This window comes from Motacilla alba, chromosome 21 (assembly GCF_015832195.1).
Source record: "Motacilla alba alba isolate MOTALB_02 chromosome 21, Motacilla_alba_V1.0_pri, whole genome shotgun sequence".
Classification (NCBI taxonomy): domain Eukaryota; kingdom Metazoa; phylum Chordata; class Aves; order Passeriformes; family Motacillidae; genus Motacilla; species Motacilla alba.
In genome coordinates, this window is record NC_052036.1 from 6,700,415 (window position 1) to 6,716,908 (window position 16,494).

The 16,494-nt window shown below is 51.3% G+C and overlaps 1 protein-coding gene across 1 annotated transcript in view; it reads right to left on the reverse strand.

The window, feature by feature from the left end:
* Positions 1-1,400: 1,400 nt before the first annotated feature.
* Positions 1,401-16,494, reverse strand: part of IFFO2 (intermediate filament family orphan 2) — a 43,000-nt gene continuing 27,906 nt past the window's right edge. Inside the window, exons 2-9 of the mRNA XM_038159911.1 lie at positions 16,181-16,241; positions 15,734-15,829; positions 13,017-13,157; positions 10,893-11,035; positions 8,329-8,449; positions 4,444-4,533; positions 3,699-3,829; positions 1,401-1,968 (exon numbers count right to left, since the gene is read on the reverse strand). Of these exons, the coding sequence (XP_038015839.1) occupies positions 1,863-1,968; positions 3,699-3,829; positions 4,444-4,533; positions 8,329-8,449; positions 10,893-11,035; positions 13,017-13,157; positions 15,734-15,829; positions 16,181-16,241 (889 nt within the window). The 3' untranslated portion in view covers positions 1,401-1,862. The remainder of the gene's footprint in view (positions 1,969-3,698; positions 3,830-4,443; positions 4,534-8,328; positions 8,450-10,892; positions 11,036-13,016; positions 13,158-15,733; positions 15,830-16,180; positions 16,242-16,494) is intronic.

The window sequence follows — 16,494 nt, forward strand, 5'->3', positions numbered from 1 at the left end:
AGCTGCGCTGTGTCCAGGCAGGAGGTGGAGCTGACAGCCAGGCAGCAGCACGGGAGGGGAAACATTCCTGTGCCCACAGTTCCACCAGAACACCCCAGGCCCTGCCCTTCTCCGTGGCCATGCCAGACTGAGGAGTTCCCAGCCAGGAATGAGCCATTTTCCAAGAGACCCGTGCTCTCTGGAATGGAGCAGCAGGATCTGCACACTGGCTGCTGGCTTGCAGTGCAACTCCAGAGATCCAGAGGCTTGAGAGCAGCACTGGGAAGCTCACAGGATTGGCCTAACACTGAGAGGGTGCAGAAATCAGGATTCTCCCTGTCCAGCCCTAGCACTGCTCCTGCACAGCACTTCCTGGCAGGCAAAACAAACACATTTGGCATTTACTCTGAGTTCCAACCACTGCTTAACCCCACAGCTGGCTTTGGGCAGTATCAACTACGCTCTCAATCTTGGTTTAAAAACAAACAAAAAAGTTATTGGCTGAGGTTTATACCCTGTTTTTACCTGGCTGAGGTGCTACAATTCCCATTTTAACTGTGAAGAGCTCGGTGGGGCTGGAGTTTCCTCAGCCACCACCTGTGATCTGTCTTTGATGCTGCTTCTCCTGGGTAAAAATGCAGAAAGATGGGCAAAGCCAAGGTCTTGCCACTTTCTCACAGAGAAAGCAAGTGGCTGTTCCTCCCCAGTTCTAGGGCAGCAGCACTTTGGGATTCAGTTTACTACGCCCTAAAAAGGATTACAGCATTTCCCAGTGCTCAGCCTTCACCAAGAACAGTGGTCTGGAGCTCTCCCAAAGTCCTGTCTCCAACATACACCTAGGTCAGTTTATCCTGATGCCTCACCTACCCCGCTCTACACATCATGGAAGCAGCAGAAAATGGAGTTATCTCTCTGTCTGCAAAGGAAAATCTGCAAACACTAAAAAAAAAACCCTGAAAAAAGAGACAAACCTGGGCTGACTCCCCTCCTAACCCAACCACTGGAAACAAAGGCATTGTGATACGACATTCCACCTCAAAAGAAGCTCTACAGACATCTAAGTGTGCAAATGTGGGTTTAGCTTTCCTTTTCCCAAGGGATAACTGTAGCCCAGCAGGGACCAAACATTCCATATAAATAAGGCGAGCTTTTTTTTTTGTTTTTGCATAGTAGTTACTCAGTGATAGTCCCCCCCAGTGACCCCTACTGTGCCCCCCTGCTTTGCCTCCGAGCTGAGTCCTGCTCCTTCAGGTCCTGGAGTCCAGAAGAAACCTTGGACACATGCCAAAGGCTCCCTCACCCCAAAAGGTGGGATGAAGAAAACCCTCTGAATTTTGTAGAACTGCTTCACCCTGCAAGCTGTCTCAAAGCCCGCTGTTATTTTTAAACATTTGCAGTTCGATTTGGAGGCAATTCTTTTGTTTCTTGTGCCAGACATTGGTAATTGCACCGCAATTGTCTTGGTTTTGCTGCTCTTTTTGCCAATCAGTGCAGCAGCTCAATAAAACCAGCAGCTTATTGAAGTACCCAGAGCCTCTGCAGCACCATCCTCTGCTGCCACCAGCTTTGGTTGTCTGTGTGTTTTTTTTAATAATATATTTTATAAAAACACCTGCTGTTAATATTCCACTGGAGCTCAAAGTGGCTCAGCTTGGGGCAAAGGCACAATTAAAACACCGTGTTTTCCCACAGGACTCTGCATTTATGGTTTGTAGAACAATAGAAATGTACAGCACCAATCCTTGGCTGGGAGGGGATGCGTGTAGGAGTGAGTCCTCAGAGTCCCTCTGCAGGGGCTCTCGAGTCTTTCACCTTTCCCCCAGCAATTGGTTTGGAATCTTCTCTCTCCATCTCCCCCTTGACTGGAATGCTCCCACTTGCTATCAGCTGACCATGGGCTCCACGTCCGTCTCTCTGTCCAAATCATCCTGAATTTCATCTGTGTTTCCTGAGTCACTGCTGGCTACAGAGCTGGGGGATGGAGAATTCCTGCAGGGAAACACAGGGAAAGGCGCAGCCAAAAGGTTAAATATCCGTGACTGAAGGAAGAAAAAAAGTCTTACAAGAAAACAGCCACTTTCCCTTCCCAATACTTTTAAAAACCTCTTTATTCACATTAAACATCAGAATTTCCCCAAGCTATTCAAAAACCCCTTTAATAACATTAAACTTTGGGTTTACAGAAATATCAGTAGAAAAATCAAGGTGCCACCCCAGCCATCCCCTGCTCAACCACAGAGGCTGTCCCAGGTTTACTGATGGGGAAATGGAGAGCAAAGACTCTCAGCATCCCTAATACCCAGAGCCCTGAAAATTGAAAGTTTATCATCTTGTTCTACTGGGGTTGAGCAAGAGATAAGAGAAATCCCTCATAGTGTAAGGTTCTTAACACATGAGAAGATTAAAAAACAAGTTCTTCATGTAAGTCCAGAGTCGAGATTTAATTTGGGGTTTTAAGAGTTCTAAATCTGAGATGTTAAAGACTGGAAGTCCAGCTGAGCTGGAGCTCCCTGTGTGTAGGAGCTGCTGCTGAACCCTTGGGGCTGTTCCAAGGAACAGGACCCCACACTCTGCTTCAGGCCCCCTTTCAGGGCTGATCTGGGACACAAGATTCTCCAAAGGACAAGGCCATCAAGTGACAGTGTTGCCTTTAGCCCAGGCTGGCAGGAACTGATGCCTTACGTTTTAGCTTTCCTATTTCTCAGATTCTGTGCTGCATTAGTGCATAACTCTGAACTTTATCAGAGTGTTAGCAAGTTCTCCTCACAGTTGAGTCAGACAAAACAATCCTTTTCCAGCCTGAGAACCAAGGACACTGCTGCAGCCCAGAAAATGAATTGGGGGGAAGCAAACTGGGAGAATGTGACTTCATTACCTGAAGCTGTAATTGGACAATTCATATGCAAATGGACTAAACTTATAAAAGTGTGAAAACTGATCCCCCATGGTCCATCTTGGGTGCAGCCTCGGCCAGGCTCTTGCACTGCCCAAGGTGTATCTCTGAAGGCCTTTTAATAAATCCCTACTTTATTCCTGTAACAGTGTCCAACCCCTGCTCTAGGTGCCCCTGCAGCATCAGACCCGGGAGGGAATGTGCTGGTTTCCAGCTTCTTTTCCTACCTCTGCTGAGGTCAGGATGGCAGGCACTCGAGCTGCTAGCTTGTGTTCAGACTCAGGTGTTTATTATTTCTTATCAGTGTTACTGTCTCACAGCAGGGAGTTCTGCAGCTCTTCACCAACAAGGCACTAAATGGCCAACAATCTTTTGCCAAAAGGTCTTTTAAGGTAAAACTATCTAATTAAGAAATTATACCTAAATTAATTTCACTTTTAACCCAATAACTGATCCCTCAAAGTCCACAATGCAGACTTTTCTGTCCAGTTACAAAACATCACCCAAACCCATGGAGAAGAAGGAAGAAGAAGGTGAAGAAGAAGGAGCAGCCTCCACCCCAAAACCTCCATCTTGCTCCATATTTATTACTATATTCTAAAACCCCAAACTCTAAGTCTTCCACCCTGTGATATTACACACTTCTAACCAACTCCACACCCACAATCCCAGTGCTACCAATCAATTCTGGAAGCCTTCTCCATGGCCCCAGGTGAAGTGCAGTGCTCTCCTGGGGGTCAGTGCCTGGCAGCACAGAAAGGCTGAAATTCTCAGCATGCAGAAGTGCAGCAGGAAGGAGCTCCTGGGGCAGCAGAGGAGCCCTTACCTGTCAGCTGAGCCCTTGATGAGCCTCCTGCAGGTTTCCATCTGCACGTCCAGGCCCCGTTTCATGCTGCACATCTCCATGTACTCGTGCAGGTGCCGGTTCATGTCGCTCTTGGCTGTGGCCAGTTCCAGCTGAAGGGCAAACAATCAGCTTCAGAGGAGGAGCAATCCCACTTTTCCTGCACTCTTCACACTGCCTCAGCTGCCCAGAGCCCACCCAAACACCCCCCAGTGCACATTTCAGCTCACTGCTCCTGACTGCCAATGCATCCACGAGCCCAGGAAGGGCAATCAGAGCTTCACGCTGGCTCCGAACAGCCCTGGAGGGCTTTTCCTGCTCTTGGCACCTTGTTTGTCAACAGGCAGTCATTAATGACAGCAGCTCCAGGCAGGACAGAGATTTTGAGAAGCTCCAGCTGCTGTTTCTGGCAACCTGTGAGGCCACGTCCCGGGAGGCGTTTCCCAGGGTGAGGGTGGACATGCAGAACAAAGGGGGAAAAGAAAAACTCTGCCTTTTGCTCCCTTTGTTCCGCAGGTTCTCTCTCCACCGGCCTCAGATTTATGCTCAGTGCTGAAGTATGGAGCAATAATAGCCCAGAGAATGGCATTTAGGAAAATCCCCAGGGCATGCCAGAGGGAAATGCCTTTGCATTGTTGGATATATGGACATTCCTGCTTCCCTCTGGGACACCCCAGAGCACAGCGCTGTGCTGTGTCCATCCACCAGGAACAACTCCCCTCCTCACCTCTATCTGCCCTATTGTCTCCTGGTATTCCTTGTCTCTCGTTTTGAAGAAAGACTCTGTCTCGTGGATCAAGTTTCCCAGGTTTTCTTCCTGCAGGGGAGAGGAGGACACAAAAAATCAGCAAGGAAATAAAGGAATTCAGGAGAGAACTGAAGATTTTATTTAACCTCCCTGGAAATGCAGGTTATTGTGTTCCTTCCTGCACTGATTTTTTAAAGACACTGTTTCACAGACTAGGAATATTCTTCTTCAATCTGGAATACCAGGAAAACACGTTTCTGTGCCATGACCACAGCTCTGGACACACAAAGGCGAGGTATGATCAAGGCTCCAGCAATTAAACCCATGCACCTGCTGCATTCCAAAGCACCAAGTTCCTGGATTTTCCTGAGCCTTTCAAAGCCTGATCACACTTGGACAGACTGGAATTGCTCTCCAGCCATGAAACTTTTAATTTTCCCTGTGTTGACCACGCTGCTACTCCCAGCTTTGCACTGGAATTCTCATTTCCCAGTTACATATCATCACTCTGCAGCGCACGCACGGATTCCCACTGGAATTCCTGCACTGCTGGATAAAGCAGGAACAAATGCTGTCCCACAGGAAAGCTTCTCCTTTGGACTGACAGCACAGTCTGGGCTCCCAAACACACAGAGCTGCTTGGTGCTGCCCAAAAAGACACCACAATGTCACTGTTCCCTCTTTCAAGCCTTCAACCACCTCAGTTTTCCTCAATTTAGCACAACTGCACCAATGAGTGTAAATGGGGTTTCCGTGCTCTGGCCACATCTGTGGCAGATTTACAGGGCTCATTCCTGGTACCCACACCAGGCTATCCAGCCTGGAGTTACAAGAATCATCCTGCTGATCCTTTTATATGCAGAAGAGCTTTAAGGAGGAAGGTCATAAAAGAAGGTGGTGAGGGCAGCGTGTAAGAACTTGAAAGGAATAAAACCCACGGAAGGAAGATTCAGGCATGTAAAGCACATGTTAAAGAGCAGGCACAGCCGGAGCAGTCTTTATTCTGAACCTCCATCTACAAGCCAAATCTACCCTTTCCTTGTATAATTTTCATTTAGAAGGATTTAAGCTTCTTAAAATCTTTAGAGTCTCCCTGCGCGGGGCCTGGGCTCGGCGCTATTGCTGTGCTTAGCCAGGCACGCCCGGCGTATGCAAATCAGCTGTCATTAATTCCTGCACGAGGCTCCTCGTTATCACCCTGCCACTCTTCCTCTCCTCGTTATCACTGCCACTCTCCTGCTCCCGTTATCCCTGTGCCACTCTCTGCCCATTATCCCTGTGCCACTCTCTGCCCGTTATCCCCGTGCCACTCTCCTGCTCCTGTTATCCCTGTGCCACTCTCTGTCCCTGTTATCCCCGTGCCACTCTGTCCCTGTTATCCCTGTGCCACTCTCTGCCCGTTATCCCCGTGCCACTCTCTGTCCCTGTTATCCCTGTGCCACTCTCTGTCCCTGTTATCCCTGTGCCACTCTCTGCCCCGTTATCCCTGTGCCACTCTCCTGTCCCTGTTATCCCTGTGCCACTCTCTGTCCCTGTTATCCCCGTGCCACTCTCTGCCCTGTTATCCCTGTGCCACTCTCTGCCCTGTTATCCCTGTGCCACTCTCTGTCCCTGTTATCCCCGTGCCACTCTCTGCCTGTTATCCCTGTGCTGCTCTCCTGTCCCTGTTATCCCTGTGCCGCTCTCCTGCTCCCGTTATCCCTGTGCCACTCTCTGTCCCTGTTATCCCCGTGCCACTCTCTGCCCTGTTATCCCTGTGCCACTCTCTGTCCCTGTTATCCCCGTGCCACTCTCTGCCTGTTATCCCTGTGCTGCTCTCCTGTCCCTGTTATCCCTGTGCCGCTCTCCTGCTCCCGTTATCCCTGTGCCACTCTCTGCCCGTTATCCCCGTGCCACTCTCTGTCCCTGTTATCCCTGTGCCACTCTCTGTCCCTGTTATCCCTGTGCCACTCTCTGTCCCTGTTATCCCTGTGCCACTCTCTGCCTGTTATCCCTGTGCTGCTCTCCTGTCCCTGTTATCCCTGTGCCGCTCTCCTGCTCCCGTTATCCCTGTGCCACTCTCTGCCCGTTATCCCCGTGCCACTCTCTGTCCCTGTTATCCCTGTGCCACTCTCTGTCCCTGTTATCCCTGTGCCACTCTCTGTCCCTGTTATCCCTGTGCCACTCTCTGTCCCTGTTATCCCTGTGCCACTCTCTGCCCGTTATCCCTGTGCCACTCTCTGTCCCTGTTATCCCTGTGCTGCTCTCCTGTCCCTGTTATCCCTGTGCCACTCTCTGCCCGTTATCCCTGTGCTGCTCTCCTGTCCCTGTTATCCCTGTGCCGCTCTCTGCTCCATCTCGCTGTGCTTTCTGCAGTCCCAGCAGTTCCCAGTAATCCCCAGAGGCTCCCCGAGCTCCGGATGGCTGATCCAGGAACGGGGAGGTGGAACAGGAACACGGCCTGGCAGCCAGACATCCCCCAGGCTGCTGCCTCAGCATCTTCCCTGGCCAGGAGGCAGCGGGATCATCTCCCACCTCCCACCCTGTGCTGCTCAGGATACAGTGACACAGCCATTCTCGGCCATTCCCAGACATTCCTAGGCTGTTCCCTGCCATTCCATCATTCCCAGCTATTCCCAGCCCCATTCCCTGCCATTCCCAGCCATTCCCTGCCACTCCCAGCCCCATTCCCAGCCATTCCCAGCTATTCCCAGACTGTTCTCTGTCATCCCCAGCCATTCCCAGCCCATTCCCTGCTATCCCCAGCCATTCCCAGCCCATTCCCTGCCATCCCCAGCTCATCCCCAGCCCATCCCCAGCCACCCCCAGCCCATCCCCAGCCATCCCCAGCCCATCCCCAGCCCATTCCCTGCCATTCCCAGCTATTCCCTGCCATTCCCAGCTATTCCCAGCCCATCCCCAGCCCATTCTCTGCCATTCCCAGCACATTCCCTGCCATTCCCTGTCATTCCTAGCCCGTTCCCAGCCCTCTCCAGGCTGGGTTGAGAAGGCTCTGGAGTGTCTGGATTAGCTGCCTTTCCCTGGGATTTTAGGATTAAAAGGAAGCTGTTCATTATCCACCACTACCAGCAGATCCCCACTGACTGGGCAGAGGGAAGCCCAAGATTCACGGATCCAGAGGATCCCTGGGGCTTTTTGTGGTCCTGCAACCACAGGTTCTTTGTCTGGGATGGGATTTACACCCTTCAACACCTCCCCAGACCACTCAGCTCCCCACAGGAACAACTGTGCAGCCCCACGCCCCGCACTCCACATGTTGTCACAATAAAGTGGGAATGATAATTCACAGAGAAAGTGAGGTGCTGTGGAAGATCACAGAATCACAGACTGCTTTGGGCTGGAATCACCTAATTCCACCCCCTGCCATGGGCACGGACACCTTCCACTGTCCCAGGCTGTTCCCAAGCCCATCCAGCCTGGCCTTGGGCACTGCCAGGGATGGAGCAGCCACAGCTTCTCTGGGCACCTTGTGCCACGGCCTCTGCACCCTCACAAGAAAGGATTTTTTCATAAAATCAAATCTAAACGTCCCTCCTGTCAGCCCAGAGCTTTAGAGAAAGCTCTGAAGGGTGACAAATTCCCTGCTGGTCCTGGAACAGACACCTTAGATCCTTCACCTCTCACTCAGTATTTTAAATACTCAGTCTGAAGGAGCCAAGGAAGTAAAGTTTGGCCAATAAAGTGATTGCACAGACTGCAAATCTACCACAGAGAGGAAGCACTAAGAGGATTTTAAAATCAAAGTCAGTCTGTGCGGCAAACTAGATCACCAGTCCAACACCCACAGGCTCAAATGGCTGTAAAGGAGTAGCTGCGGGAGTTTCTGCAGGGAAGAGTTGGAGAAAATAACGGGAATGAACTCACTTCTCCTTGGAGGTCAATGGAGGGGTTGCAGTTGGTGAAGTCCTCCCACAGCAGCAGCGTTTCCTCGTTCTCCTCCCACGTTAAACTGTCACAGTCGTCATCGAAATCAAAGGTCTCACGGCTGAGAGAACAAACAGCCATTACCCAAAGCACTCCGGCCCCACTCCCTGTCCTTTAATTAATTGTCTAGAAAAATGGGCTATGAGAGCTGAATGGGGGGACAATGGAGCTGGAAATCCTCACAGCTTCTACCAACAGCCTGTGCCACTGCCCAGGCCCCTCTCTGCTGGGCTCCCTGCCACCCCACGGCAGAATAAAAGATCCTTGTTGGAGCTGCTGCTGCTGGAGCACAGGGCCTGGCTCTGCCCTCCAGGTGGAGCTGCACAGTGGTTTCCCCCGTCTGCAAAACCACAGAAAGGTTTGGAGCTGCTCTTTCCTCCCAAGGAAAGCAGCCCAAACACAGCTCGGGGGATGTCACAGGGCTCAGAACCCGCGCAGGTTCCACGGGGGAGTTCTGCCAAGGGCTCCCCTGCAGCCTTGGAACACACAGGGGCTGGAAAGAACCAGGGCTGGCAGGAACCAGGACGAAAAGGCGGAGCCCCCGAGATGTGCAGAGCAGCACAGACACTGCTGCAGCCGCTGAGGGCAGAGCACAGGGCAGGAGTGGCCTTTCCCACCCTTATCTGCTCTAACCTTGTGCAATAAAGGAAAGTTGCAGAGCACACAGCAGTAGCTGCTCCCCATGGAGGTTAAGGAGCCCCGACAAAGAGCTGGAATTTCTCCCTGAGCAGCCTGGATTCCAGGCTGATGCATTTTTACGGCTTTAGCTCACTTCCTCTGAGCTGATAACATCTCAGGAAGGAGCCCGATGCTGTCCCGGGAGGCTGCAGAGCTCGGCAAGGGACAGGAGCTTTGTCTGGATCAGCAGCACTGTAAAAACATCATTTTAAACACTCGGACACTCATGATTGTGCCTTTTGCAATTCCACTTCTTCAAATTGTTTTCTTTTTCCAAGATCTGTCCTGGTCAGAGAACACAAAGGCTCCTGAGCTGACCTCATAAAAAATCCACTGCAGTTCTGATTTTGTGCTACTTAATTCTTAAAAATTAGGTTCATTGCAGCTAAAAAGCAAGTTGTTTTGTTTCTGTTAATGACACCAGCTCCTCGATCTATTTCTAAGCTATTATCTACTGCTTCACAAAGATCCCAGGCCCATCCCCACCAACATTCTCACCCCGGCTTGATAGAACAAGGCTCCTGTAGCACTTTGTGCCACGGGTAATAGGACATGGAGATAAGAATTTCATTAGCAGCACCAAAACCAACTGGGTATCACAGGGCAGGTTTGGGAACAAAATTAAAACCTAAATGCATGACCAACCTAGCAGGGACATTTAACTTTTTGCTTTTTTAAAAAATCCACACACTGCCTGCCGTCACACTGAATTTAGCAGTGGAGAAGTCAAAATTCTGTATTTATTACACTGATTATTACTGAGGGCCTAAAGACATCTGAAAGGAGCCCTATCAAGGGGGATCATCACAGCTTTGGCAAAACCCATCCCTCCCACACAGGGGATTCAGGCAGAAGGGGGAAATGCTCCCCTGAAACAGAACTCCTGGCAGTGTCTGACAGCAGAGGGGGAGCTGGCGCTGCTCAGACCACCCCTCGTGTGCTCCCCCCCACAAGCCCTGTCCTGCCCTGGGCTCTGTCTGGGAGCTCTGCTCTCTGCTGTCACTGCAGGAGCTGGCAGGGGACACCCCCCATCCCCTGGGGTGCTGCAGTCACACCCACGGTGCTGCTCAGGGCTCTTCTTGGCCAAAAGAGAACAGCAGAGAGCCCAAAAAGCCTCACCAGGCTGTGGCCACCCCTACCCTGGCCCTGATGGGAGAAGGGGACACAAGGCACACCTCCAGCCACCTCCCTGAACTGCTCAGACAGCACCACGTGCTGAGAGTCCTTCCTGGGCTGCCACAAACTTCCTTCCTGGGAGGAATGCGGTTTGGGGTAAAGCTCTGGTTTGGGGTAAAGCTTTAGGCAAAAAGATTTAGTTCAGGGGTAAATCTTTAGACAAAATAAACTCCAGTTCTTCCAGTGTGGGAGACTGGACTTTGCAGCATCAGCTGACAACACCAACATTCCTGACATCTATAAATGGTTGTCCACTGATCTTCCAGACAGATCCACCACTCCCATTTGCCTGCAGCCCAACTGAAAAACATCCCAAAAAACTTGAGAGATTTGTATCCACCCCAAGCTGAGCTTTCAGTTCAAATTCTATCAAGCCAAGCAGCAGCAAACTCCAGAAATCAAATATTCAGACCAAGATGTAGAACAGACTCCTGGTTTTGACTCCTGTTTGTTGCATTTTTCCTCTTTTGCAGCAACCCAGAATAGCAAAACCAGTCTGTATCCTCTATAGTTCCTCCCACTTGAGGGAGGAGCAGAAATCTGATAGTTTTATTTGAACCTCCCCAAAGCCTCCTGGCCTGTGCCACGCTGCCAGCTCAGAGATTCCAGGCTCAGGCTGCCTGTCAGGAGCAGTTTCCCGGGGTACTCACAGCTGGTTGAACATCCTCTTCATCTCATCCGTGATGTTGAGCGAGCAGCTGACCTCGTCGTCCGAGAACCTCCCGTTGTCCGCGTCCTGCTCCGACAGCTCCTCGTCCGACGGCAGCTTCCGCTCCTTCTTCTTGGAAGCCACCTGGGGTGCAGAGAGCAGCAGTGACTGCAGGGCTCGGGGGGAATCGGGGTGCAAGGAGAGGAGAGGGGTTAGGGCTCAGTGGGTGCGGCTGCCCGGCAGCTCCCGGGATCCCGGGATTCCCTGCCCGGCCTGAGGAGCGTGCATGGAGCACAGGAAGCAGCTGGGGAGAGCAAAGCGAGCTGCAGGCTGCCAGCACTCTGGGGACAGTCACTGAGCCCGGCCTGGCACCTGCCAGGGCCATGCAGAGCCTGGGATGAGCCAGGGAAAGGCTGGGATGAGCCGGGGCAAAGCAGAAGGGGCAGCAGTGCCCGGGCAGAGAGCAGTGACAGAACTCTCCCTCTCCTGCCACCACCACAGGTGTGGCCTCCAGAACAGAACCCCAGCAAGGAACAGACAGGAAACCTTTCCAGAGAGCTTTTATTCCAGGCAGGAATTTCCAGAGAGCCTTTATTCCAAGGAGGAATTTCCAGAGAGCTTTTATTCCAGGGAGGAATTTCCAGAGAGCTTTTATTCCAGGGCCAGCCCCACCCCAGCAGCAGCAGATTGAGAATCCTCAGCACACAAGAAGGGTTGGCTGAGCCATGGAAAAGCCTGGACAGCCCCCAAGAAATGAAGTTCAGGGAACTCAAGGGACAGCCCTGCAAGGGGCACAGAGGGAACACACAGGATGATCCCAGAGGGTTGGGAACACACAGGATGCTCCCAGAGGATCCCAGAGGGCTGGGAACACATAGGATGCTCCCAGATCCCAGAGAGTTGGGAATGCACAGGATGATCCCAGAGGATCCCAGAGGTCTGGGAACACACAGGATGCTCCCAGATCCCAGAGAGTTGGGAACGCACAGGATGATCCCAGAGGATCCCAGAGGTCAGGAACACACAGGATGCTCCCAGAGGATCCCAGAGGGTTGGGAACACACAGGATGCTCCCAGATCCCAGAGGATCCCAGAGGGTTGGACACACGGGATACACAGCTGGTGCCAGAACCTCAAACACACAATCCACTCCCAACCCATTGCAGTTTTCCCTCTTCTTGGCACACAGACCATCTCTTGTTGGCCTTGTTCTCCTGGTTGTTCTCCTGGTCATTTTAACCCCTGCAGGCCTGACCAGGAGTGTGCTCTGCAGTCACCTCTGAGCAGAAAGACTCAGCAATTCTCCTCAGAGACAAGAAGGAGGCACTGGCAACATACAGTGGCTCAGCTTGCCAGAGAAATAATTCCCCTCTGAGGAGGTTTGAGTCTTTTGGGGAACACAAGGGGAGAACAATCAAACTTTTCAGCAGCTTCACCAGCAGAGCCCACAAGGATCTTTTACAGGGTTTCTGGACAGCACTTAGCACACTGAAAAGCATCAGATTTACTGAAAGCCTGCACAAGACACATTTAGATGGAAGCAGAAGGAAGGTGGGTTAATCAGAGCTGAAACTGCAATTGTGACCAGACCAGCTGCACTGGGAGTGACAGCCTTGATCCAGCAGTGCTGTCACCGCTCGCTTTTGGAGCAAATTAAAGGACTTTCCTTTGAGCTCCAAGGAGCTCCAAGGAAAGCAACTGGAGCAGCCAGAGCTCACCATCACAGAAATGTTATTTCTGGCCACAGAGCTCAAGCCAGAAATAAGAACATTCAGATGACAGTTCCACGAGCTTAAAACCTGTCACTTGTGAAAGGAACAAATGGGAGGGGGGAATTATACAAACCTAGACCCTGTAACACTGCTTTTTTTCCCTGCATTCAGTACAGACTAACATCAGACTCACAGATCAGCTTAAAGATCATCCTGGGACTCCTTTTTTTGTTAAACTCTCTGCACTTTGTGCTCCTGGTGCTGCAGCAGCTCCTGCAGCAGAGCTGCCCTGACAGACAGCAGGGGAAATACAGCTACGGAGAGAGAGTTGAAGAAAAGGCAAATGACCTGGACCACACTGCTCAGCACTGCTCCCTCCTGCCCTGCCCTATGGAAAATTCGGGCCTAATCACCTGGAAAATCTTGGAAACGTCTTCCGAGTTGCGCTGCTGCGCGACATCGCACAGCTTGGCCGTGATATCGATTCGGCGGCAGATGTCCATGTCCACCTTCATGGCCTTTTCTTGGATCTTTGTGTCCAGGTCTGTCATGGGCTGCAGGAAGGACAGCAGGGATTATCTTCTATTATTAGACAGTTCAGGCAAGAAGAGATACCCCACAGTATCTCTGGAACCCCAGGCCACACCAGTGCTAAACCTCACACGCTGTCCTCGGGCAGGCAGAGCGTGCGCAGTCTCAGGACTCCACAGCTCACCCCTGATTCTAACCAAGTTCCAACTCAGAGGGATTTGCCACTGAAAAAAAACCCTGCACCCACCCCAAAACAACTGCTCAGTGTGGCAAGGGGAGCCTCGGTGGGTCAGGAAAAGGGCGGGACAATGCAATGCCCAGAGAAGCCGAGGCTGCCCCGGCCCTGGAAGTGCTCGAGCTGGGCTTGGAGCACCCTGGGACAGTGGAAGGAGTCCCTGCCCAGGCCAGGGGGTGGGGCTGGATTGTCCTGAAGGTCCCTTCCATCCCAAACCATTCTGGGAGTCCATAAATAACACTTTAAAAATGGAGAGCACCCGTCTGTGAAGCATGTGCAGAGCAGAGTGAATTGTAAATCCCGGTGAGGATGCAACACTTCCCCTCTTTAAGACACAGAAGTTGTGCCTGCACAGAGAAGCTGCTGATAAACCAGAATCCAGACTCCACAGCAACTGCACACAGAGCATGGGACCAGCAAATCGTGACTGGATCCAAAGAGATCCATGAAAACCTTGGCACAGAGAACACCCCTCAGTGGCACTAACCTGGCTTCCAGCCCAGCAAAAGTTCTGCATGAAAATTTCTGCCTGAAAAATACTGCCTTGTAGTAGCTCTAATTTCTGAGATACTCCCACTCAGTCAGAACATCTGGCTCCTTATGAAGGAAGAAACATTAAAAAAAACCCAAAGCATATTTTTCATCCTAGTTGAGACTTGCTCTCCTGGACAGTTCCGCTCCCAAGCAATGCTTCCACCTGGGACACAAAAGTGGACAAACCCTTTGCAGACCATTCTTAAACAATAAATCCCCTTTCTAAGAGAAAACGTTGGGCTTTTTGTTGGTTTGATTTGCTTTTCCCCACCATCTTTAGTTTTAAATTATTACGGAGTCTTCTCCAGCCCCTGTGAACCACCTTTAGAGTTTGGGGTTTTTTGGTTTAAATTTTCACACAGAGTCTTCTCCAGCCCCTGTGAACCACCTTTGGAGATTTGTGTTTTCCAGACACTTGAGGAAAATAAATCTCTCAACACTGACACTCTCAACACAACCTCACCCACTGAGCTGCTGATCCTTATCTGCAGGAAGGAAAGAGCCACGTGCCAACATTTTGCACTTCTCTACTCTAAATATTTGCCCAGTGAGGCTCAAAGCAAGCACTCCCAGGGCTTTCCTCGGGCTCCCTTCATCCCTTAGAGCCTGCCCAGAGCACTTTCCCTGAGCCCAGAGGATGTTTGCCTGCAGCACCACCTCCCTCTCTGCACACACAGCAGCTCCTGGGTGCATGAAGTCAGGCCCCAGCCCCAGCAGCCTCTCCCTTCCAGGCTCTAACCCCGCACGGCCACCCTTCATTAACCACCAGAAGGACACACAGCTAATTGCCAAATTTCCCATGAGCAGATCTAGTGGCCCTGAGAGAATGGATTTGACACCTGGCAGCGGGTTCTGCAGGTTTCTGTGAAGTCAGGAGAAGGCTGTTGTGTGCAAAAATTACAGAATAAATCAGCGTAACAGGGTTTATTCCTCAGACAAATGGCTTCAGCACTACCTCAGACTTACTGGGAAAGGCACCTTAATGTTCACCTGGATTATCTGTCCAGATATCTGCATGATCTCACTTCTAAATAAAAGAATTTTATCCACTCAGGGCCTAAAAGATCCTCTGGCTTTGAAGAGAGCTCAGTATCTAATGAGACATGAGGAAATTCCTGAGAAAACAAGACTTTTCTTTTTTTTTTTTTTCTTTTTTTTAAGCCATGAGGTTGAACCAGCCCTGGAAGCAAAGCCAATACCTGAACCAGGATTCATCTTTTCAGAGTTCATTAAGGGAGATGGGAAACACTTATTCTTCTCTGAGAGGGTGGGCAGGCCCTGGCAGAGGTGCCCAGGGAAGCTGTGGCTGTCCCTGGATCCCTGGCAGTGCCCAAGGCCAGGCTGGACAGGGCCTGGAGCAGCCTGGGACAGTGGAAGGTGTCCCTGCCCATGGCAGGGGGTGGAACAGGATGATCTTTAAGCTCCTTCCAACCCAAAGCAGTCTGTGATCCCTTACAGTATGTTCCTTTAGGAACAGGATTTTTTTGCATGACTCGAAGTCCCCGTGCCAGCAGCTCCTGGAGCTGCTCAGAGCTGAGCCTGCTCCCCAGTCTGGGACTTTTCCAACCCTTTTCTCCCAGATCCGAGGCTGCCCAGCAGCTGTGGGGAGGGAGGGGAGGGCAGAGTCCTGGTAATGGGTAAGCAGCAGTTAATGCATCTCCACACAGACCAGACAGGAAGCAGGGGAGGGGGATCTGTCTGATGCATTAGATCCCAGCAGCCATCACTAATTACACAGCAGCACTCGCTAATTACACAGCAGCACTCGCTAATCACCTGGCTGTGGATGAAGCCATGGACACACAGCCACAGAGGGCCCTCTGTACTTACATCACTCATCAGACCCTTAAAGACCACCAGCTCTGCCTTCAGCCTCTCAATCTTCTCATTCAGCTCCTCCTGGAGAGCTTCTGCTTCCTGGGCCTCCTGCAAGGGAAAACACCCGGGGGGTGAGAGGGGAGAGCCCAGCACAGCTCCCCACTCAGCCTGAGCAGGCTGGTTAAAAAGGGGGTTAGAACGGAACTTCATTCTTTAGTGAAATTTAATTGTCACCCTCTGTTGTAAATTCCACTCCCTCCTCCCACTTTGTCACAAACTTTGTCACAAACGTCATCATTTCCTGCTCCAGCTTCCCAGCGCTAGCACTGCTCTCTACAGCCCCACAGCTGCTTTAGCCAGAAGGCAAATTTTTAATTAAAAGACAAATAAAATGCTGAGCAGCATGAGGAGAGCTGCAGAAACCCCAGCACCTTTCACCCCACGCTGCCCAAAGCTCACCTCTCTCAAGGTTTCCACCATGGATTCCAGGCTCATCCTTCTGGTCAGCTCCTCTTCCCATCTGAAAGACAAGAGGTGCAAAGGGTTAATTACAGGGAAAAGTGGTTTTCCCCCCCAGAATCGAAAGTGTTCTGATGGCTGTGGGAGGATGACAGTCACTGGAAATGCAGAGCAGATGGTCTCCCTCAAACAGAACACGGAGCCTGTGAGGGAAGGAAAGCTGTCTCCGCTTTTATTGGGAGCAGCATTCCTCCTGCTCTCACACACAGCAGAATCCCAGAGCCACAGAGCTTTGGGCTGGGAGGGAGCTCAAA